The sequence below is a fragment of the Lingula anatina genome, chromosome 3 (genome assembly GCF_051362555.1).
Source record: "Lingula anatina isolate TDL-2025a chromosome 3, LinAna3.0, whole genome shotgun sequence".
Lineage (NCBI taxonomy): Eukaryota > Metazoa > Brachiopoda > Lingulata > Lingulida > Lingulidae > Lingula > Lingula anatina.
The window spans coordinates 12483287-12508632 of NC_141769.1; the positions used below are offsets into that span (position 1 = coordinate 12483287).

General features: G+C 38.5%; 1 protein-coding gene across 6 annotated transcripts in view; it reads right to left on the bottom strand.

Moving 5' to 3' along the window:
• Positions 1-1792: 1792 nt before the first annotated feature.
• Positions 1793-25346, bottom strand: part of LOC106174514 (adrenocorticotropic hormone receptor) — a 35111-nt gene continuing 11557 nt past the window's right edge. Inside the window, exons 1-2 of one of the 6 annotated variants that reach the window (XM_087009467.1) lie at positions 24200-24946; positions 1793-5024 (exon numbers count right to left, since the gene is read on the bottom strand). In XM_087009467.1, the coding sequence (XP_086865593.1) occupies positions 3256-4494 (1239 nt within the window). In that variant the 5' untranslated portion in view covers positions 4495-5024; positions 24200-24946 and the 3' untranslated portion in view covers positions 1793-3255. Of the gene's footprint in view, positions 5025-7287; positions 7417-8776; positions 9533-14059; positions 14257-24199; positions 24947-25346 lie in introns of those variants that run through there. The other 5 variants (XM_013556104.2, XM_013556110.2, XM_013556105.2 and 2 more) reach the window with 5 other exon arrangements.

Genomic DNA, 25346 nt, shown 5'->3' on the forward strand with positions numbered 1-25346 from the left:
GTCAGATAAAAGATCACATTAACTGAAGACGAAAATATCTTCTTTTAATTAAACAGACACAATGCCTTCACTGGTGTCTCCAATATACGCCATCAAAATTCGGAATATGTTCTATTCGAGTTTCAGTTTGCAGTAATCCTTTCTCACTATTTCACTTCTTACTTTATTGTTTGTGTCTAAATATGTGCAGAATGTGATGTATACCATGTATATTTTGAAGGCGTAGGTGAAACTAAATCAAACATATTACTACAAGAGCTTTCTTATACCTACCGAACAAAAACGCATTATTTACTATGTATGTTTGAGAGGCAGAGAGAAAAGAAACAATCTCTCGTGTTATGAACCACGCTGAGGGTGGTGTTGTAAGGCTATTTCATTCACTATGAACACTCATTTATTTTTTAGACATATGACCCTGCATAATCTTATAACTCCGCGTCCATGGCAATCATATTCAACAGCGTATTTCAAATTCGGGTTCAAATAACCTCAAGCAGACATGTGCGTGATCTAGGAAAATCACCATATTGTAATATTGTCAGGTTTGTTCCCAGGCTGTATAGTATAACAGTGATGAACTTTGGCATATTTGCTCACATGGTGACTTTTGTACTCATTATTTAGGTAACTAATGAGGGCAGTGTTCTTATTAATCTTGACCTCATCAATCCAGGAGCCATCATAATGAGGCCTTGGGATTTTTTCTATTAGTTTACCAACATTAGTATGAGTAAAAATTAAAACCTGTGAACAATGTATTGAATTAAACAAAAAATTAAGTATAATATTGATTTTTGTGTTGGTTTTGATATGATTTTAAACGTTACCTATAGGTAAAACAAATTGCATGGTTATCTGACCCTTTAAGTCGTAGAGATGGGGCGTTTAACGTCAAATCCACAAAGAAACATATTAGTTGCACATATCATTAGTATTAGTATCATTAGTAACTATTTATTTAGTTAGTTGTTTACAGCCTCTTTTCTGGAATAAACCCGACAACATGCAAATTATCGAACAGGGACGCTCTCTTAAGGCAGTAGCAGGTAAAGTTCACGATTGTGATCAAGATAAAACGCTACTTCGAAGTAATCAATCAATAGCGTGACTATATCCAGGCTTCTCGTCGGTTAATTAAGGACCTAACGTAAAATCATGTGTTAAATGTGTTCATATTTCTTCCCATTCACTGGTGGATATCTCTGCCCGCTGAGGACACAGCATTTAAGGCGTCCCGGGACCAAACCATCTGAGGTTACTTCAACGAAAAACACGTCTTCTGGGGAATACACTGCTTACTTAAGCGTGTATAGATACGGAATTACATTTCTTTTCATTTTTTTTTTCTTTCCAGAAATTCTGAGGTTAATCGCTTCAACTTTCTCCGGCGTTTAAAGAAAGAATAGGGGACTGTATTTTGTTGAACTGGCGTTTTGAATGTTAGAGCGTTTTTTTATCGTCTCCGATAAACAGGTTTCAGACATCTATATACTAGCAGCTTAACGGTGTAGTCATGGTAACTTTAATTACAGGTGATTTTAATATTGAGGAAATATAACCTATTCAATGACCTCTATTCTAGAGAGGAATACCACACAAGTAGCGTTTCAAACAATTCCCCCATATTTCATCTCAGTACATAGTTTATGGAGTCATGCACACAACAGGTGAAAAAAGAAGACTTGCAGTGTAAAGCGTGTTATAAAAACCATCCACCTATTCCAAAAACACGAATACGCTTTAATGTCGATAATTCAATAAACATAGCATGAAAAAAAAACAATGTATATTCATAATTTCTTTTTTACTCCAACAAACCAATTTTTGAATTGTACATGGTAAAACTATTTTCTCAACTCCGTGAACCTGGTCATAAAAAACAATCAACCTAAAATACATAAAACAGTAATATGTTATATAGTAGTGATGAATACAACACATTGAGCAGTGGTTTCTTAGTTGGATTAAAAGTTAAAACTGTTTCGAATCTGATATAAGTCTGACGATGTCCAATCTTAAGCCTAGAATTTAGGTAAAAATCAGTAATATCTTTTAAAATGGATAAAATGCTGAACCAGAGTTCATTCACGTAATTTGTACAGAATTTTCACACACACAAAAAGATAAATGAATTAACTTTGAACGAAGTGCATGTAAGAAATCTTCATCTTAGAATGAGCGTAGGAGAAACTTATTATTATTTTTTGTGCTTACTCCTACCAGCCAAAATTCTACCTCAGTATTTTTCCGAGCAAGTACTTTATATTTTTAATAAAAATTAAACATTTGTGGTTTTTCTCTCAAGCCGCCCTTCGCTGTGATATGTCACTCATGGGCTTTAGAATCAAAATGGGTTTAACTTAGATCCAGTCGCAAAGCATCTTAAGATAAGTTTTCGTGACGCGCGCAGGTGTCACCAAGAACGCTAATATTCCTTGGCACTTACGATGACCGTGGTGGCTTAAGTACACTAACCCACACGTTTGACGTAGAAATCTGCAGTGTGGTCATGCTATGAATATACCTTGCAGTTATTTTGCTTGTAGAGTATCATGGCGGCGAATCCGTCACTTTGTACAGCTTTTAAGTTATGAAGTTATTATCCGCAACCCCTACTTTGTAACAATGAAAATTTGATGAAGTACAGGGTTTTCCTTTTCTGAGATACACATACTACCGAAAGGCGTTTTGTAAGATGAGTTTTACCTGATTCGCCACAGATTGCATTTATATATCTTAAATTTATCATTAATGACTTATTTTCCAGATAAAAGCATCACCGTTCCCGCTGTAATACTCTAAATATATATAAACAATATCACAAAGACCACTACTACTTTATACCAGATTTCACATGTACTATTTCGTTATCCTATCGACTAAATTTACACTTTGAGCTTGTTGAATATGTAAGCTTATAGGAGGTTCAATATGAGCCTCCCAATCGTCGTGAAATCTTCATAAAATTTCTCATACCTATGCACTATGTTAACACCTATGCACTGTACGCAAGCTATTCAAAGTTGAGCATTTAGTCCACAAAGTTCGTGTTGACTTTGTTCAAAATAAATGTAACAGCTACCTGTAACAACATTCTAATATTTACCAAAAAACTATAGACACGTTTCAGCAAACATAACACGAGGCAAGCTCTGGCGTCATGGTTTTCTGCATTACATTATGACATTATCATTTCAAGATGATGTCATTTGATTGCGTCATCACATGGTGGAGCATCACAACGTGACGTCATCACATGGTTAGTTTAGTTTCTTCGGTAGGCTCAGTAATAGTCTCATTCAAGCCCATAGCAGTTTTATGCTCTCCATTCTTCTTGTGCTCGTCACTGTCATCTGTGACGATGTCACTGGTGGTAAGCCGCTTGCACGTAGATCCATTCCTACCGTGGTCTACAGACCGCATGCGTGTTAGAACATAACCGTTGTCGTCCTGTGTTTCCTTGTGGCAGTTGCACAACTTTTTCAGTTTTGTAAAGAGTATCCCGTACCCGTGCCGTACTTCTTTCAGTCGTATACCATAAATCAGCGGGTCTGAGATTGAGTTTAGGAAGAACATAATGTTGGTGATAATCTGCAGTAAAGTGAATACTAAATCCGAATTTTCATGATTGACTATGGCAAATATGCTGGCCAATGTTCCAGGAGTCCAGAAGAGAATTATCGTTGCAAGAAGGATTGCAATCGTTGTTGTAAGCCGGTCATGGTGTGAGCGTTCCCCGGCGGGGAGGCAATGATCGCCATATTTGCTAACTTTTCTAGCCTGAGCGTAGATCATGATATAGATGGCAACGTTGACCACGGATAGCACTATGGTGGTTATGGCAAGATAGTATTCTCTGTACAAAATATACCTCTTGTAATGGTCGTCGCATGTTGTAACACTCTGCGCTAGGGCGATCCCGTGCATTATAAAATACGTGCACACCACCAGAACGCAAGACAGTATAATGGAGATTAAAGCCCGACGGTTAGTGACCATTGAGGAGTACCGCAGCGCGTGACTGACCGACAGATACTGATTTATTACAAGTCCGGTCGTGGCCAAAAAAGGCGGAATAATGAGGTAGCAGGACAAGTCTGAGAGAGTGTTTCCCGCACACAGTTGCTCGTCGCTCAGTTGAAAATCGACCGCAGACTGGAACATGACGGTCGCTGTGGTTGCGCCTACAAAACAGATAAATAGCAAAAGCCAGTCAGAGATTGCCAAGTACATCAAAAAATAATGAAACGGCCTCCATGGTTTGTGAGGAATAAGCCACAAGGCAAGAATAGAAACGAAGTTGAATACCATCCCAATGAAAGTAACTACTGCCATGGTTGGATAGAACCATTTGTTTAAGGCTGTCTCGTCGAATCCTGTTTTGTTCCTTTCCATAGCGGTATCGTTCTCCGTACTAAACATTGGGGCGAGCACCGTAGTGTTTAAAACTATGGCATAATTAACCATAGATGTCGTTGCCTCCGCTGCCATATCTCTCCCTGAATAAATGGTTCATAAACTAATTAGTTTCAGTGTCTTTCTCGTAATTCGATTGACAGTTTTTGGGATCGGGAAGCCAATTACTTCTGACAATTTGCAATCAAACAAATATCAAAGCCTTATCGCTGCGATGCAAATGACAAAAAAATCATCCGTTCCTGTTGCCAGTATATTATGTAGATCCTTTAGGAGAACTACGCTTATAAGCAGCGTGCTGTCGAAGAAGTCTCCCTGCGATGTCGTTTCATAGTACATAAAGATACATCATCTTATCACATACGTCTTGATGCTCTCTGGAGCACGGAGTGGTGGCTCTACAGGGAGATTCCTGTATTCCCTTATTAACGTGCGCTCTCGGTTGGTAATTGCTACAGCAATCTGAATGGTTTCAGATTTGAAGACAGAGTAGAACCACGTGTTCGTTTTTTGGATCTCCTGCTAGTGATGTAAAGGCGCCCCATGTGCTGATCTTAAAACCCGGTGGTACATGGACTTTCTTTCACGGGGAGTAGGGTTAATATCTGGAAAGAAAATACCATGAAACATTTTACAGGTAAAGCAGACGTACCTGCTGTGAAATTAACTAACTTTGTTAATCGCATGTGTGTCTGTATATATTTTGAGAATAAGTGAGGGAGTGTGCGTACGCATGTTCTTTTTTCAGAGCGAGGCCTTGACTCGTGAGCGCGTTTGTTTGTGACGTCTTTTAGAATATTTATAGAGACAAATGCGTGTTTTTTTTTTCCACGTTATATGCTGTTCATATTGAAAGTGGTATCGAACGTGACCCACGTTTCACATTAACTCTGCAGGCCCGTAGCCAGGGGGGATCGGGGGGTTCGAAAGAACGGCCTTTTTTGTCGAGAAAAAGTCCGCTCTGGGTAAAATTTGGTATAGGTACACGAAGATTTAAAGGTACATACGAACCGAGCATAGGTAGAGCGTGGATATCCAGTAACACATGTAAACCACTTCTACTAGTTTCTTATACGACTAAAATAAATTCGATATGCCAAGGGATAAACTGAATAGATCACTTGATCAGCCATAAAAGAGCTTTAGACTGCTCCTTTCTTTAAATTTTTGGTCGGAAATTTAACCTACTTTCGTGACCTATTTTTCTGCCCCATTGGCATACAGCATAGAATGCTAGCAGAAAAATCCGTTCAAACATAACTGTCGGGTAAAATTAAACAATGCCTTTTGGTTATTCTCTTACTTATACTATTTGAAACTATATGCTGGTATTTGGTTGGTTTTTGTGACAAAAAATTGACTTTGTATGCATCTTTAAGGTAAAAGAGATACTTTTCTGAAAAAGAAACGCCCCTTTGAAGTTGCTGGCTGCCGGTCTGATCTTCAATAACATAAAGTCACATTGCCTTTGGCAGAGAGCATAACATGTCATGCCTTCTACCCTGTAGCAAAACAGCCTCCACAAAATTTTCTTGCCGGACACGCGATGTAAACGACCTTTCGGCACTCAATGCCTAAATATTAGCTATATGCAACCGGTGAGACTGAAAGTTAAAGGGTTTCAAAAGTATAACTAACTGATTCTATTTTTGTGATCCAGTTAAGTTGCATATCTTAAGATATACCTCGTTAAAAACGTTACCAGTCTGACGCGAAGATAACATGTAAAAATATGATACATGGCACAACAGTTATTTCATATATAAATATTAACCAGATTTTACTTAATGTGTACATGTATCTCTGCCACTTACGTGGTCAGTTTCACAGTATCGTGCAGCCTATCTGACCGCCACGGACACTGCCTCTCATGCACATATCAAGCAGACGCATTAGATAGAAATCACTTATGGCATTCAAGCAGACGAGGTATATATATATATATATATATATATATATATATATATATATATATATATATATATAATTCTACTATTCGGCTACTTGGATATACCCTGCAACCAAATACACACTCACATCACGACGCAGGTCTCCTGAAATGTCAATCATGCCTTAATAAACTGGCAGACAAACAGCAAGGAACTTACAGTTATGTCTCGTTGAAACAGGACTGCGACCCTTCCTCGACCACGGCGTTCACGAAATTTTAACTCTCACCCGTCTAGGCTCTACTCTATTTTTGCCACCTATTTGTGTGTACACCATTTACCAGCAATTGCAACTTACATCCGGTAAACGTCGGGCTTATGGCCCCATGAAAAATGATTTTCGCCTACTCTCGCCAAGAGTCGCAGGGATATATAGTCACCGGTCGCAAGGCTTTTGCAAGTGTTTTGAACTGTTCCATACGGACGTTAACCCCTAGGCGACCGATGAAGAGAGAGACGGAGACTACTGAGATTTCTTGGACATCACCAAGATATTTCGCGACTGATGGAGAGGGAAGGCCAAAATTCACTCTCACAAGCCAGGTGTCAAAGTAGTGTTGGCTTAAAAATCAAAATCAACGAGAAATTCTTCAACCCAAATCGCTAGCTATTGCCAAACCCGCATTTCTATAATGGATAGACACAATTAATATTACAATAAAGGGGCGTTTTTACCTGCTTTCCGTATTATTCGATTATTGGGTCGGCCTATACAACTTGTCCCGTATGCATTTCGCTTGCGTCTAGCTTAATATGGCCACAGCCGCTGTGTCGTTGAAAGAATCTAAAGTCAAAGTACTAAATCTCCTGCAATTCTTCACCTATACGTCGTTAAATTCGACTCGTGATCTATTAGTATTCCTATATATCATTCTGGCTATCAGTCCGCTATAACTACCGAATATCATTGGAATCTTACCTGCCGTCTGCTGCGCACACCTTCCCCTATATTACCTGTACGATTTGCGCACCTGCGCGACGAACCGTATTTGTGATTAAATTGGAGAGCCAAGTATCCACACTCTTGCAGTGAATAGTCTAAATATGCAAGCTATTTTGCAACTAATCAAATCGCAGTTTTGCATGTGCCAACTTTTTGCTGTATTCAAAAAAGCCGTCATGCCCCAGTAATTAATAACTTTTTGCGTCGTCTTTTTGACCCTTGTTTGTCTGATATTTTACACACCACGGCTAAGGCATTTCCAAATCCACATATACTTAGTATTCGATAATGGAGACAAGGAAACTGCATAATACTCTTCGTGAGATTTCTGAATCCCAAAGAAAAAACATAGCGAATATTGGATTAAATGTGTGAAGAATGCCTACACATAATCCACACTTCCCGCGCCCTCGGGATGTATCATATGTCCATATTGCTGCTATAGGCTTCAGCACTGTTGCCTCTATACCAGCACATTTTTTTTCTTCTGTCAGAGTGGGCACACTCAAAATATCACTGAACAGTAAATCACATTAGTTATTAATGCATGTCAAGCTGTGCAGTTATTCAATCTCTCACGCAAGAATTTCCATGCACTGTTTATTTCATTCTTATTAGATTTTCCAAGTACTACTGGTACTGGTACTACATGCGTGCACACGCAAATGAAATCTTTGAAATTGCAGATTTACTCTGATATATATATACATATATATACCTACACATATATATATATTATACTAGATATATATATATACTTATATATACGTACTGTCCCCGGTTAAATTTGTTGTGCCAAAAATGCTGCCAATTTTTTTTATTCCTTGATTCTCTTTTGAAATAAACCAACGCACTTAAACTTTCCAGTAAAATGTCTTTTTAGCAAGTCTTGTTCAAGTGCAGAGCTAGTTAGTATCCCCAACACAGACGCTGCGCGTTTTTCTATGGCATTAATGATGAATTAATGAAATGTCATGCAAGCCCAATACTTCTGAATATACTTCACACCTGTGCTAAATAATCAAGCACTTCTCCTCCCCAAAACGCAGAAACATGTTTACTGAAAAATACGCTGCCTGAGCAGTTGCATAATCATATTTTCTGTATATCATGTAACGGAATTCATGCTGATTAATGAAGCAATGACGTAGTACTGATCAATACGGGATTTATGGGTGAACAAATGATGAAATTGTGATTGATTCCATGGGGGGCTTAATTTGACACCTTAACAAGCGATTGCACGTAATATGAAGCCAGAACCAAACATCTGTATACATTACTACTGTCCAACACCACCGTCATTTTCACTTAATTTGGTTTTCTACAAAGCTCAGGTATTAACAAACAATAAGCGTTAGAATCGAGGCCAATGAAGGTATAGCTTAAACCTCCTATACGTGACTTTCAATCATTCATCATTTTTCAGCCGCTGAAGAGTACCAAATACGTTCTTCAACGTTACCTGTATTCTGCTCATGAACGGAAGTTTTCTTCCCTGCGGCTAGAAAAGTGACTTTACGTATTAATAATGAAACGCAGCGTCGTTGATTTCACCCTTGATCGGTTGACGTCTCTGTGTAGCATGACTGCATCTTGAATTAAAGAGTTCATTCCACCTTATTTCTCACCTCAACTGCTAACGCCGTTGCGGTTCAACGGCCTCCAATCACGTTCGCTTCGCACAGAGGTCAGGATCCCAAAACAACTCGTGAACTATGCTATTTTTCTGCGCTGAATTTTCAACTCGACGAGCAGTGGGTTCTTAGCGTTCTGTTACTGGCACTGCCCCCAAGTTCACCGATATTTAACTGACATTGGAAATCCCAGCAGCGACCCCTCGCAATGAACTCCAATCCAATTTGTGAATGTTAATTTGTTTCAGAGTAACTAGGCGAGATTTTAAAAATATACCTGGGTACATAAACATATTATAATTGTTGTTTGGCATGCCTATTATTTTCACTTACAGACTTCCCCATCACGGACCCTTTGACCTGGCCTGTAAAGTCATGTTTTGTCACTTCGGTCTCTATTCCTTTCTTTTAGTCATGTCCACAAATATCGCGCCATTGTTATAGCGCCCTTTAGCCTTCATCGGTTATAAAGAAGTACAGGCGTCCCCGCCAATGAAACGCGCCTCAGTTTTCTATCCTTTAACACTGTTCCTTTGTTTTGTTATTTTCTGTGACTTTTCATCTAAATGCTTTCTGTAGAGAAAGTTTTCAAGATTGTTTTATGAATGCAGAGAAAATTTTGGGTTAGGTCGTATCGGCCAGCTGATGGAGTCTGCTGATCTAAATTAGTCTTGATTGAAAAATTCCACAGCGAATCAATCGATATTATAAGGCACGCATGACGAAATAAATGTTCTACCGATGAAAACGTCGAATTTGGGCAATATTGACGAGGTAAGTCCAGATTTGAAAACATATTTTAAAACATAAAGAACAAAGTAAATGAAACTTACGAGTTTTTTTTTTTTTTATATATATGCGTGTTACATCTGTCTCTCGTGGTTCCTTTCATACTTGATACTTTTCATGAACAACGGTTGCATTTTACCTTAAACGTTACCTAAAACCGTATTCCTTAATTCGGTTCGTTTATTTAAGATATGATAAATCATATAAGTTCACTTTATGTAATGAATGAACATTAGAATCAGCAGAAATATTTCTAGTTGTTTTTAGAGGTTTTAAAATATTTCCTCTTTCACGTGCAAAAGCAGGGTATTGACAGAGGCGATGACAACAATACAACTCGGCTTTTAAATACCCATAAATATTTATCATTTGTCAAACAACTGTCCATCAAAGTCAACGGTTGGTGTTAACAGAGGTTTATTAGGATTTTCCTCTCTCAATACCTAACCTTAAAGACAAAATATTCCACCAATAGACCTTTACTTAAAAATCAGAGCTGGCAAAGTATTTAAGACATCGAACCATGCCACATGCGCACCAATGAAGCGAAACCGCCAGTAACTTTTAAGTCTCAGTGACGTCAACAGTTGTTTTCCACCTCTTCAATACACCCAAGAAACACATATTGCATCATGCCTCCGAACAAATAACAGCCGTAAATAATCCAATCATTCATAGTGATTTAACGACAGATCGATTCCCGCGTCGGAGCAGGTGTTTGATCGCATTCAATCTTTGATTGATTATGCAAGTTCATTTCATGATACAAAATGTTGAGACCACGGCTAACAGCAAACAGGTGGCTAGGTAAATGGAACAGCTGTTATAGGGACGGGTGGGAATTGACACATTTGGCCAAAATCCCTTGCCCCATAAAATTCCTTGAATAATTCGATGTGAGTGTTGTTAAAAAACGCTGCTTATACATGTATCATACCGTTTTATAAGTGCCAATTCATTTAGCGGTAATATAGTATAACCACGCCACTATACCTAACCACTTCACTGGCATAGTAAGCAGGGGCGGATCCAGAGATTTTCTGACAGTCTTCCAATTTATCTTCGTTGATCTAACCTCTATTTCTGACCGTCTACCGACAAAAAAAAAAAGATACCCGTCAATGTAAACTTGATATTCTGACCGTCTTCCAGAAGACCCAAAAGACGACCTAAATTCGCCCCTGGTAAGGGACAACGACGTTACTGTGCCCAGTATAGGATAACCGCGTCACTGTACCTACTAATATAGGATAACCGTTCCGTCTACAGGATAACTACGCCCCTATTCCTACACACAATGGACAATAGGACTGTCACCTCTACTGAACCAATAATTAGGGGAAGATAAGTGACTGTGGAATGATATGCTCCTGGTATCATTTAATTAACATCAAATTTCACAAAAAAAAATGCAGATCAGACATTATAACTACTCAAGATCTGCCTACTTTGATTATTATTTTATTATTGATTACTCGATTATTATTTGATTACTCTGATTCAGGGGGTGACACTACTATTATCCATTGTGTGTACTAAAGATAATCGCGTTAGTGTACCTAGAAAATAATTATCTCGCCACTGTACCCAGCATGGGTAAACCACGTCACCATACCTTCTCCTACTTAGTGCCATGTCACAGTATTTAGTGTAATATCACTGCACCTAATATGGGATAATACTGCTATAAACCTAGCAAATGAAGATCACATCACGGTACCTTGTGTAGGATAACCCTGAGAAGGGTACTGTAGTAATGCCAAGGTTTCTTAAACAGGAAAATACTTGTCAGAGACTAAATATTGTCAAACCGCCTTTGATCTTAAGCCTACGCTCATTCATTCCTCCGGACACCCTATCTTCTTTACTTAACCCCTAGATTTTTTTCTGCACAAAAATTATTACAGGTGCGTCGTTATGAGCCCCTGTGATCAATGATTAGATTCCTTGATGATTCCACGATGTAGGTGTTAACGGTGTTTTTCCTCGTTTACAGGCAATTACCCAGAGGAGAAGAGCCCTATCCCACAAGATCTAATGGTAAAACACCTTGTTCGGCAAGCTGATCGAATAGCTGAGCGGTTAATGTTCAGTGATTTAAGGGAACACATGGCAGGTTTCCCGCGTGAATCGCGTGGGGTCTATGTTATCGTGTGATTTAATGCAAAAATACGAAAAAACTCGAGCAAGTTAGTCTCTCGTATTGGCCATTAAATGAGAGCCCCATGTAGTTTCAACTTAATCTTTATAAGTACACATGTAGGTGTAGCACAAGTGCTTTGTGGACAGTTCATCACAGTTTCCGATTACCCTTTACACTTTATGCAGGAAATTTTACTCACAAGTTTAACTCCCCAGTTTTCTTCTTTCAAACATGGTACTTTTGCCAAAATCATGGGGTACATGTTTGTTTGTAGGCTTTGTTGCCAAAAGTCTCTGTGAGTCACGTCTTGAAAAAAATGGTATCTTATTTCACTGAAAAAATTATGTCGCCAGGGTATTTTTTCGCGCAATGTTTTTTTTTATTTTTCCCGTTTGTGATAGATTTTGAAAAATGGCCGTTTAAGGAAATTGAAACTCAAAGCACTCTGTCACTAATACTCGTTTCGCTGGATAAAAATAATAAAAAGGCTCAGGGGCTGATTTAGGCCGTCTTCTGGGTCTTCCGAAAGACGGTCAGATTTTCAAGTTTACACTGACGGGTATTTATTTTTTCTGTCGGAAGATAGTCAAAAAATGTAGGATGGATCAACAAATATAATTTGAAAGACTGCCAGAAAATATCTCTGGATCCGCCCCTGAGTCTCGCCGATCATAGTCGTTCTATTTAGACCCTATAAATTGTTATATATATATATATATATATATATATATATATATATATATATATATATATATATATATATATATATATATGTAATATGCTTTAGACTATAAAACATAATTATGAACAAATATGGGATATAGAACAGGTGAGTATGCTTATTTGCCTTAAGAATACCTGTCAATATATTTCATCGTAATAGCTATCGAATATGTATACAGACGGCAATACTTAAATAAAGGTATGTGTCTGAAATCTATTTTCTTATTTGCTTTCTTCTGGGTTTTTTTGTTACATACAAGTGTGCACGCACAGTATCTGATTAATTTTGTTTGGTTAAACATACATTGCTCCTTGACATTAACAATGAAATTACTAATCTCGTTACACACACTACAGTGCAACGGACACACTAAAAGGCTACCACAACAAGACCCCCTGTTCTTTCTGATCATGATGGCCGCCTCATTAAACCGCTGACCTAGATAGATCTATTTAGGTTATTCATTTAGCTGCCCCTGTCCTCGACTAACTATACCATGTGTCAAGTAGGTGGACACCATGAGGGGAGGAATGGCTTGGTTATATTTATAAGGTTAAAAAATGGCGAACCTATCGTTCAAGCTGGGTTCTTCGGTGGAATCGTCACATATGACAGAGTTTATAGAGCCCACTAGGAACTCATTTCTTTCGAAATACCCCCTCAGGATATACAAGGATCTATTATTACCCTGACATTGGAAATAAGGGAACGCACGCGCCCCTTAAACTTTGCGTGCACCGCGTGAATCTGTATCACATGTCCCTTATTAGATATACAAGCGCCTTTTTAATGGTCGTTTAGAAGCATTTTAGTGGTAAAATTGACAGGGGGTGTTACGAGAACATCAATTTGGAAAGAGTAACTCGGGTAGGAGGTTAATAGGGATGAACCTCATAGTGCCCTTTTCTAAGGAGGTCCAAAGAGGGGTCCTCCTACCCAAGTCTATAGAATACCCATAAGAATTAGGTTTCATGCACATGTATGTATAGGCCTACAGTCGGAGAACTGTTTAGACAGTCATTACACACCACTATACGACAACTAAATACAAGAAAGGGAACTGAGAAAAAGGGTCGAAGTCAACAATCGCTATTGGTATGTGATATTTGAACGGGGCTCTCAGCTTCAATAATCTCCTTCACCATTGTTCAAGGTTCTTTTTTAAGAACCACCTTGAGCATCCAACTTCCTCCTATTTCATCTGAATTTCAAGATTTTGAATTTGACAAAGAGCACAGTAATATTTCCCCTGCTTAAGCTACACAGTTATGCTTGGTTATACAATGTACATGTACATCTACTTTTCAACGTTATATACTAACGCTGTATACCTGTATATAATATCATTTCCATAAAAACGCCATCCATCGATATCCAGTGTTTCGTACAGTATAGTAAGCAAACGTGTTAGGGTGACCTTCATTAAACGCCGGGAAGACGTGTCACTTAACTCACCTTCGATATCGACAGCATGCCCCACTGGTATTCAAACCGGCGTTCAATAAGCGGGATTAAAAGTTACCAAAAGGTTGAAGTGTTGCTGACGCAAATAAAAGTCCTGCACGTACAACTACAAACATGATGCACGCTGCCGCCTAAAGTATCATACAACCTGGCTACCTGTTGCCGTGTTTGCATTGCGCGTATAGGACTGCCAACACAACACCGGCTCCCTGATCGTGTTTCACGAACCTTAGACTAGGGACAAAGCGAAAAAAGCTGGAAACCTATTTTTGACATCAATTGAACTTGGGCTTTCACGCTTGGGTTTTTTGAAAACACGGTTATTATAAAGAAGGCAAACAATCAGGCTTAGACTGAAACTGGCTCCTTCTTTTACCTGTGCAGAATTCCGTTTGAAAAGGCGTTAGTTTCGCAACAGCTGTACTACGGTATGTCTTCTCCCCTTTCCACGGCAGGCGCTAATGATCATCGAAGTAGTATTACATGCATTATTAGCCTTCATAATAGAGAATATAAATACCAATCAATATATTTATACAATCTATTATTTGACATTGATATGTGAAAAAAAAGAAATAAAATTAAAGTTACACATTTGAAATCTGCGAGAGAAAAAAAAGACGAACAAAATAACCATCTCTAAATCACCTGGACTCGGGTACATGAACGGTGCCTAGAAATAGGCAATAAATGAAGCAAAGAAATGATAACTAAATTCCAGGTTTAAATGAAATCAGCAAGAAACAGTTGCGTTGAACTTGCGCGTAAATGAAGAAATAACATTCCGAGCCCCCACAAGTTGCCCCTTAACCTGAGACAGACCCCTCTTTTTGTACGCTTTAATTAAACTCGAAGGTAAAGAAAAGGTGTCAAGTTAAAGCAGTTAAAGTACATGTGGCACAGCTAGGTCTTTCAGAATTTGATACGAAATTCGTCTTAAATTTACGGCTAAAAATGAGTCTACTTTTACCCTAAAACAGCATGACTTCCCTGAATAAATCGAATTTCTGTTCAAAATGTCCGTCATTTCTTGATTTTTGTAGAAATTCCCAATTTACGCTGATTACTGCCATTATTTTCATTGCGTCAAAATAGACCAAAATGTTCTATGATTAAAGTTAATACTGACTTTGATCTATGTTATGTTGCGAAATGCCCCTAGATTGTTTTCTACAATGTAACAAGAACCAATAGCATTCAATTGAAAGTTAATTTGATCTGTTGGATAAAATTTTAGGGATGCCCCCTGGATGTTTCTCTCTGCTTTCTGTTTGATATTATAGATAGATCAGTGACCCTGCTTTAATAGTCCCTCAGCATTGCCTTTTGACGGAAAAGTTTCACTATTATTTCAATCTATTGACCGATCAGTTAACCATGCGGCTAGGAAACAAGACGACTGGTCACTCACCCGTCATTTCACCCCCCTCCCGAAATCAACAACTCTCCCGAACAAATAAAACCCCGTAATCGCACTTAACTTTAAGCCACCAAATAATTGAAAATCTACCAAACGTAAAAGTCGCCATATTCAATGAACCGAGTAATCCACCAGTTAACGTCCACCGGTCCGAAATGAACGTGAGTAAACATAAACTGCGTGAGCCTCAAAGATCCCAAGACCCATACCGAGAAATTCATTTGCCCGGTTTACACAAATAGTCTCGGGCGTACGTCTCGGACTTATTTAATCAATACATTTTTTGACACGCCGGTTTGGGGAGCACTTTCAAACCCCGTCGTGTAAATTGGGATTTTACATTTGTTTTTGAGTCTGATTTTCGGTTGAGAGTCAATCTAATGAACATGCTGTGTGTGTTATCGTATACCGTAGAGAGCACCCATGCCCCATGGCCGTGGGGCGTGTCTAACGAACAGCATGGGAGATAGTGTTTACCTTCTCCTGATACGAACCATATATGTACGTCCCGTGTTTTGGGTGCGTGCAAAAATTTTGGGCGCCTGTTTTTTCATACGACTCGAATCCGACCGAAATTTTACGAATGAAATGACTTAAAGAGAAGTTAAAGAGTAACAAGGCTGATAAGCGGAAGGCAAACTTCAAAACACCTGACTTTGCGGGATGTGATATGTTAAAACTTTTAAGCTCCGTTCGCGGGTAGATGGGGTAGACGTAGGGCTTTGTTATCCTTTTCAATTGTCAAATAAACGCTGTAATCATGAATAAAAGAACTAGCGTTGCAGCTTATGGCTTATCAAGGGTTCACATGGACGCTTCCTAAAAGATTTTGCAACGCATCAGTAAACTGTGCGGTGCTCGCCATGGTATCATAATATTGACTATTCACGCCCAAAATCTGCCCTTCTTATAAAATAGTTTTATCAAAGGGTGAATGTGGATAAAAGATAAAAGATAACTCTGTGGTTTTTGACTTCTGGGTTTTGTGGCGTCTTACAAAAGACGAGGGCTCTAATCTCTGGGCGTATTCCATAAAAACGACTAAAATGAATATTTCTCTTAGCAAAAATCGTTAAAAATGTAAGTTAACTTGCGTTAGGCAAGAAAATAAAATAAAGATAGAAGACCCCTTGTCTCGGCTTCTTTCCTGTCGTTTTCACTATGCTCCAAAAATTTGTCATTGTCTTACTTCCGAGGGTGACTACATTCTATTTTTGCATGTCAACTACATTAATTATTGGCCAATCCTTCGTAAAATGTTCGGAGACTAATATCCCACAATACGACATTCCTTAATTAGCTGAACTAAGTTCAAATAACCTACGACGTTTTGTGAAACGGGTCCTTGGTAACTGTAATATCGACCTACATACAATTTGCTCAGAGAGAAAACACAATATTTAATCGTTCGACAGCAGAGTATGTCAGGACATACATACCGTAAAAAAAGGCAGGTCATGTATTTAAACGGCGTAGTTAAGGTACCCGTACAACGGCATCACCTCAAAATACATTAGATCTCCACTCATGCAGTTCTAAACGTACTTTGAACATCGAGTAAAATTTTGAAAAAATGTCTGCCTATTCTGTACAAATACACCCCTATCATAGCCAGTTTTCTCACATAAATCAACGGCTAAAAAGTGTAAGACGTTATACGGGTACCTTAATTACACTGTTAAACCAACTAACTCGGCGCGAACGCTAGTTGACTAACGTAATAGAGAATGCGCCTTTAGTAGTGGTGTTCAATTTTTCTATGAATTATTGACATCGGGCACTCCCTAATGACCTACCTGGACATAACCAACTGAGAAAAAGTAAGTTGTCATTCACGGCTCATGAAGCGTCCAATGGTTACCGATGACGGACATTTGGTCCCCAACTTTTCCATTAAAAGGCAGTCCGTCACACACCATGATACCCTGTTTTCCTTCTCAAATATATTTGAATCAAATGTATAATTTAAAAAGGATATTCCATAAGAGAGAGAGAGAGAGAGAGAGAGAGAGAGAGAGACTCATTAAAAAGAAATTGCTTCCTAGTCACATCTCAACATTTATCTGTGATGTATCCTTTGGCACATTGTTACTTTCATGACCAAGATGGATATAGGTCGCCCAGGCTGTTAGCATTTTACAAATTAAAGTAGTCAGCATATACACTTAACATTGGCAAGTCAAGTACAAATATTTCCCGTAACTTGCGTGAAGAGTTCTACCCCTGCGGCAAGGTTTCGCTTAGAGGTGATCAGTCAGGTTAAACCGAATTTTCTATCTTGCAGAGACACGCTCCATACTTGAACACTAAATAAAAGCATATTATGAAACAGATCTTCATATTACAATAGAAAAATGTTTTCCTGGAAATGTCAGCATTTTTCACTAATATCACCAAGGTACAGGTATGTAGCTAAGTACCGTAAACTATAATTACGTTTTGCAGTGTCATCTTTATCTAAGTTGATCAAGCAGACGGAATGTGTTAGTTGAGAAACATTCGCACATGATGCCATAGGTATTAATCGATTCAAATGACTGACAGCCTACATGGGCATCATGTGGTTTGGACACCTCGCGAAAGATCTGAAACAAAATGTAGTCTGGTAAGTGGTTTCCAGTCGAATTTTTCGTGCTTATTTTCCTGTTTCGAGGAGCATAAATACTACACTGTAGTACTACCAACTGTTTTCGCCCTAAAAGCAACAGCTTAGTTGTGCCACATCTTATTTTAACAAAATTTCTTCAAGAGGTCCAGCTTTCTACCCCTCTTTTAGCGGTCTGTGTTGTTCTTCGCCCGCCGCCAGTTGGTGGCTGAGTGTGGCCAGTTCATTTTGCAGCATCTTGATAAATGCTTTTCTCTTATTTGCATCATTGTGCATTATATCCCATCATTTGGTTAAAATCATTATTTAATATGTTTCCGCATCCGAATCATATACAACTTAATTTTCCCGGCACGTAAGGGTTATGGCTTACATTTTAGTTGAGTGAAAGAGAGAGGATTTGGAAGCTTTAAAGACGGCTTGTGTAGTATCACTTATGAACAGTGCATCTGCCTAAAACAACCCATTTTCCATATACTCTGGTGGCCTGAGGCCTATGAAAAACCACGGTCTGCTGGCTGCTTTCTCATTAGTCTCAGATAGGTAGTACGTACCATTAACGTGTGGGTCTTTGCGAAACCGCTTTAAATGTAACCAAGAAGTGAAATGAACTCAAGGTCACCCAGGGGGACCCGGACGCCTCGCCAAATGGCGTTATACATTGTATTTTGACATTAATGGTTTAATGAAGTCGTTCCAGCGTCACTAAGAGCAATTAATGTGGGATCAGTGTGAAGTTTCCCCATGGTATTATATCTCATTTATGAGGCAACTTCAAACCGGGGACCCAGATCTTTTCTCTATATGTTTTAGTATGTTTTCAGCCACAAATTTAAACCACACAGGTTTCGGCCGGCAAAGAATTTATCTAAACAGCAACTGTATAAACGTAAGTCTAGTTCGTTTTTGTTGGTTCTTGCTCCTCGATTTCTCACTAAAACTAATGAATTCTCGGTCGTGCTCTTACATGTCACAGGAAAACCCTGGACAACTAATCTTGCCATACTGTGTTGCGATATGGATTCCAATCGGTTTGAGTTTAATCACTGTGTATGCACGCACTTTAAACACGCGCACGAATTCAAGCACTGGCAAAAGTGATGCAGAACGACATATGTTGTCTGTCCGACTTCCTACATCTATAATATCTATCTATTTATCTATCTATCTTTCTGCAAACCCGCGTGCGTTTCTATCTCTTCACCCATACAAAAACACGAAAGGCGTACGCCTCTTTTTCACACTTGCCACCACTCACGGAGATATGGTCTTCGTGATCTGACAGTCTCTTCGCCATGATGGATGGACAACAGGTTCATATCTGACCCTCAGATGGACCTTGTTTCCATCTTCAAGCCCCATGTGACTGATGGCTCTATTTCCGGGCTATGATGAAGTGCCCTTCTCACCCACTTCCTAAAGAGGCAAATGGCGACGTGGTATTTCTCTGACACGAGATTTTTGGTAAAACATCAGTTGTTCTGGTTTGCTGTAATTGCTGCTTGGTTCGAGAAAACTGCCGGCACAGTATATCTTAAACTTTTTGTAACAGCTTTAAGCAACCCAGCTGCTGCATGTACATGTAGGGATCTTCTTATTGAAAAGTGCCCCTTACCGTATGCAAGAGATAACCGGCAACCAATGATGCGTTGCTGTATCCGCGTGGGTTGGGAGTAACTTATATGCTATCAGATAATGTCAACACAGAAGAATGCCTTAGCCTTGGCATTTCACTCAATAAATCACGCGTATTAGTTTTTATGTCTGTAAGAAGTATTCGTGTAGAAAGAAGGCATTAAACTTTTCATTATTTTGCAGTAAATGTATCTTAAATCCATCTTGTAAATCATAGTATCTCTAAGACGAAGGAGTTGCTCAGAATCTTCGTAAAGTGTCAGAATCCCATTATTGACAATATTAGCAATATTAGCAATTTCCATCACGTTCCCAGTGGATTGACTTTTGAGGCTTTGGCAGCGTTTGATGTGAGTGACATAACGCTTCAACATTAACGTCTCTTGTGTGATTCATCACTTGTGACCTTGAAGTAGCAAAGCCGTTCAAATGTTCATGTCGGTCGAGGCCCTCAAAATGGGACAGAAAATTTGAAATGTATGAAATTTCTTAAGACATCGACGGAAACCCGAACATTTCGGATTCAAATTCTACTTACTGGACATCTTAGTTCAATTATAAAAATGACATAAAAACAAAACAAAAAACAAGATAGCCATCACAATGATTTCATTTTGAATTTTACTTTTAAGTCCAAAAAGTAATTTCTATTTATTCATTTATTCTTGAAAAAATATTTTCCGGCCAACTTCTGAAGTAGTAGTATTCTAGCGTATATAGCTCAGTACGGCCAGGAAGTCAGATACAAACCATGATACTGCCTTCAGATTGTAAATCTATGTCCCGCTGCCCTAAAACTAACAACAGTTGGCCATTACAAAAAGATTAACAGAGAAATGACCATTGGCTAACTCAACTATAATGGTCTCGATATCAAGCATTGAACAAAGTACAAAAACCCAGAATTCTAGCGATCAAAAGCAAATCTCCAAAGTTTAGATATCTCATTCCTCATAACATTCAAAAGTTTATTTTAATTTTCATAGCGCGTCATGAACGTTATTGTAACACAAAGTACTAATTGCCCCATGGAGATATTATGAACCCTTTTCTGAATATAACTGACATTGCCAGCTTTACGCATTTTCTAAATACATTTTACAACACACGCAGAAGTTAAACAATAATAAAAATAAAGTCCAAAATTTAAGATAGCATCACTTAAAAACAATTTGTGGTCTTTTGTTTTGATCGCGCTAGAACGACGCGTCCAACGTCTGTACCGTGATGTCTTGATTCCGTAGGCAGTAAAAATCAAATCGATTTCTCTTTGGTTCGGACGAGCGCTATGGATTATATAAAAAGCTAATAAAAGTAATCTTGTGTTGATCGTGCTTTTTTGAAAGTCCGTTTGTTTTCGAAGCCCTGACAAGAATTATAAAACAATCAAATCCTAGATTGAGTCAACAGAAATTGCCTGCCTTGTCATAACCTTATTCTTTAATAGCAGGTTTCCGCATCTTATGCTTAAACGAACATCAAAGGACGCGAAATGCATTGTGATGTAGTAGCGTTTTTACATGTTTTTATCAGGTTCTTTGAAATTGTCGGGCGGCGCCAAGTTATCTAGACTTCGCATTCGTGGACTCATTACGCTCGGTAGATGCATTATCTAGAAATAAACGGAAAGAGATGACATGTGCTGTTCCCAGATAATTGATAACTGCTTTTCTTTTCTTTCGACGTGCGAGGTAAATTCCGATTGATAGTCACTTTGAACAGTAGAATCAGTTCCTACGTTAATGCACACATAAGAGTATAACACACACAAACACAAACTGCAATGCGAAATACATTAATATCGGTTATTGAACGCATTCCATTCACAGCGACAATGAACTAACAGTGCATGCAACCTTAAATAAACTGTTTTTTCTTAAAGTGTTGTTTTGATCATTTTTACTACTGGAGTTATTTAAAGCAGCTATCTGAATAATAAGATATGATCAATAAGAAAAACTATATTAGCACGGGATACAATATCCCTTCGTCGGGAAACCAAAGTAACTGATTCTAACATACTGCAGTGTACATTCTTATGACACAATTAATAATATTTTGGTTGTATGGCAATTTTCGTAACTAATGTCGATTTGTGCATCTCCCGTTGTTATACCAGAAACCATCTCATTTACGTATGGTTAGCAAAACAACACTACCAGCGTGAGAAACCCTATTCATAAAACGGAAAACCCAAAGCAACTGTTTCTAAAGTAATATCTTTCGTTATGTCTTTCCCGTTATGAGGAAATGACTGCTTTTTCGGAAAATGTTATGTAAACTTGCCACGTCTAATTTCCGTTCCCAAAGGCTCGTATTTCCCCCAAGGATAGTTGTATTACTCAGTTGGAAATGAGGGAGTAAAATGTCAATCAAAAATATTAAAATTAAGGCATTTTCCAGGCGTTAAGTTTAATCAAAGAAATATATCACAGGGTGGGTTTATATAAAATTTAAATGATAAAACAGGAACAGTGATTGTGGATTACTGGAGGCAGTCAGTGGTGGGCTTCACTGATGCCAAGAACATTAAAACGCCATAGAATGTTGAATCTGCCGCCAGGAACAGGTGCTTGAACGTCTGCGTAGCTTAAAGACATACTTAATTGTCAAAGTATGTCAAGAATGGCATTAGCAAGGGAGAACCCTTTTCCAAAGTAATTTATTGTTGCAAAGCAAACATAATGCTGTCCAGACTAAAAAGGCAATGAACAACTTGCAAGGATGTGCAAACTCAATCGCACGCTCGCAGCATCAATATTACAAAATGTTGTGCCATAATGACGCGCATAGGAATGTGGCGCCAGACTTTATGATATCATTGTCGGCACCCAGACAGATGTGAAATGTCACAATAGGGAATTACCTTGGAAACGTGCGGCACTTGATTTTACGTTCAAAATCAATGACTGGTCAAAGAAGAGCTATTTGTCATTCAGCATTAATGGACTCGCAATGAGAAATCTACGGCATACATCTTGATGCTATACAGTGAGATCGGCTCCATATCTATTGTCTCGGAATCGGCAAGGTACACATAGATGCGATAACATGGTACCTTGAATTCAAAGAGTACGTTATGTGTATCAGTTCAGCCTATCATATCCTTCACTACGACTTTCCCCGATTCATTCCGTTTTACAATAAAGGTAATCATGACCCTAATTTATCGACAAGCTTAAAGAGTCGCCAACAACACCGTGGAAATCAGGGAACCCAATTCGACTGGCTCATCCAAACGGTAAACGTGATTTAGCATATCCCCATATCTTTACCATACGTTTTTCTTGCAAATGGAAACCTTCTCAATAAGAAACGACGTTAATTGTAACAGTATGATGGATTAAGGGATGCATAAGCTTTGATGTGTGCCATGATTTTGTTGATGTTAGATTGGTCAGAAGATAGGCAGGACCGTAGGGAACACTAACACCTGTTACACATCAACTGAAATATTCTGAAATGATGAGCCGATAGATTCGTAGCGCAGTAATCTCTCTTTTCGTCTAATTAAAGAATGCCTCTCTCTTTCTCTCTCTCTCTCTCTCTCTCTCTCTCTCTCTCTCTTCATTCCTGAAACAAAAAGCATGCATCTTGCTGTCATTAAGATATTTATCGCTACGTTGCCCTTTACATCGTACATTTATTTACAAGGTCTTACGTATGTATGGACCTTTCACTATGAGAATTTTTTGTCTTATGGAGTTTGCCCCCAAAGGCACTGCTACATTTCCAGAGCTCGAGTAGACAGTTTTAGATACCAAATGGGCCATGCCTGCCAAAACAGTGATTATTGCATTGGGGTAGCGGACCTGGAAATGGATACCTACATTTATCATTTATTTTTGAATTGCTTTAGACTACTTTGATAATTTTTCCTTACATATATATATATATCGCGCCTCAAGGAATTAGGTAGTCTTACTTGCCTCACATTAGTATCCAATAACAAAATGGCAAAATACAGGAACCATACTGTTAATCGTTCACTAAATTAGAACCCCCTTGTGGTAAACCGACAAAAACAGAACGATCTCAAGTGATTTGGCATACATAGCAGTACTCTATTGTTCAATTAAGGTATAAAACTTATATTTCTGCAATGTAACTACTGGTATTCACATGTATATATAAACTACACCACCAAGAAACAATACGGAATCTGTCAAAGTAAAGTGATTGTAGAGAGGATTTTGTCTGAGAAAGATTTGTAGAAACAATACGGAATCTGTCAAAGTATAAAGTAATTGTAGAGAGGATTTTGTCCGAGAAACAGTTTCATTTACGGAAAACCACTTCTTAAGTAACAAAAATAAAAAATAAAGGTGTTACAATCGACAGTACCTGAGCCTCAATCTTTGCATCTTGCTCATAAAAAAAAAGAATATTGCCACTGCTTGCAATGGTTCTATAATTGCATTTACCGAAATGCGAAATGTAGCCATTGAAGACAGGTGCGCCATTGCCTTACCTCGAAACAAACCATGAAAAGTTTCGCTTGTGGCGTTATCTTCTCTTACTTTGCTTTCCTCCTCACTGTTTCAAATACGATGCTTAGGTTCATAAATTTCCAAAGAAATTGATACTATAGTGTTTTACGCAGAACCGTTTCCAGATTTATGATGGTTTTCAACCATACGCCTATAATGCGATTTAGTGTTATAGAAAGTGCAGCCTGTTTCTTGCACTTAAGGTAGGTAGGTGGTCGGCTCATAAGAAGAGACTCCGAATGCGCCTTGCAATCAAGCAACCTTCTACGAAACTTATAGGTAATCCCTGCTAGTCTTGATTGCCTAAACACCAATCCGTCACCTTTCAAACAACAACAGGTAGAAGCAGTCCAATAATTGCTTTACAAGTTAGTCACCTTTAAAGATATTTTGTTTTCTCTCTCTAAAAAAAAATATTACTCAACCATTAAAAAAGTGAATTTGAACATAAACCACGTTTTCAGAACTTGAGATTAAACACTGCCTCAGTACTAACACTTGTTTGACGACTTTGCCTCCCTTGACGGATCAGGACAGGTCCAAAAGTTCTTATCAGTGCATCTCCACCACGTCACCTTAGCCGAACGACCACCTTGCCTTTATCCTACATAGACGTGCTTCGCCAGCAACTGCTGTATCTGGTGGCATTTAAGTAATGGAAAGATAATTGAACATTACTTTCAAAAGATCCTATACCTCTTTCTCGGTGCAATGCACTTGCACTCGGATGTTTCCAAGAAGACGACTGTCGTGTCTGATTATGGGAATAAGCAAAGGCTTCTGCTCTTCGCTTCATATCAGCACGGGTTAAGTTTGTGATGGATTTACTTTTATCATACCCTTAGATTCAAGTGTCGTTGCTTGAACATGGTTAAGTAACTTCGTTACTTTACATGAAGTGTGTTGAAGATATCAACATATCTGTAATGGATATACTCCGGTCTGTTACCAATCTAAAACCCATGCGCTCGTAACCTTTTCGACAAGCAAAAAAGCGACAGATAATTCAAGATTCCGAGTAACTGCTCTGCCTTCTGTTTCAGGCCTTAGGTTAGATTTTAAAGCTTTTAAGGTGCTGAAATTGTATTGATCTTTTTGGCATTTCTTCGACGTCACGTCCAACTCTCT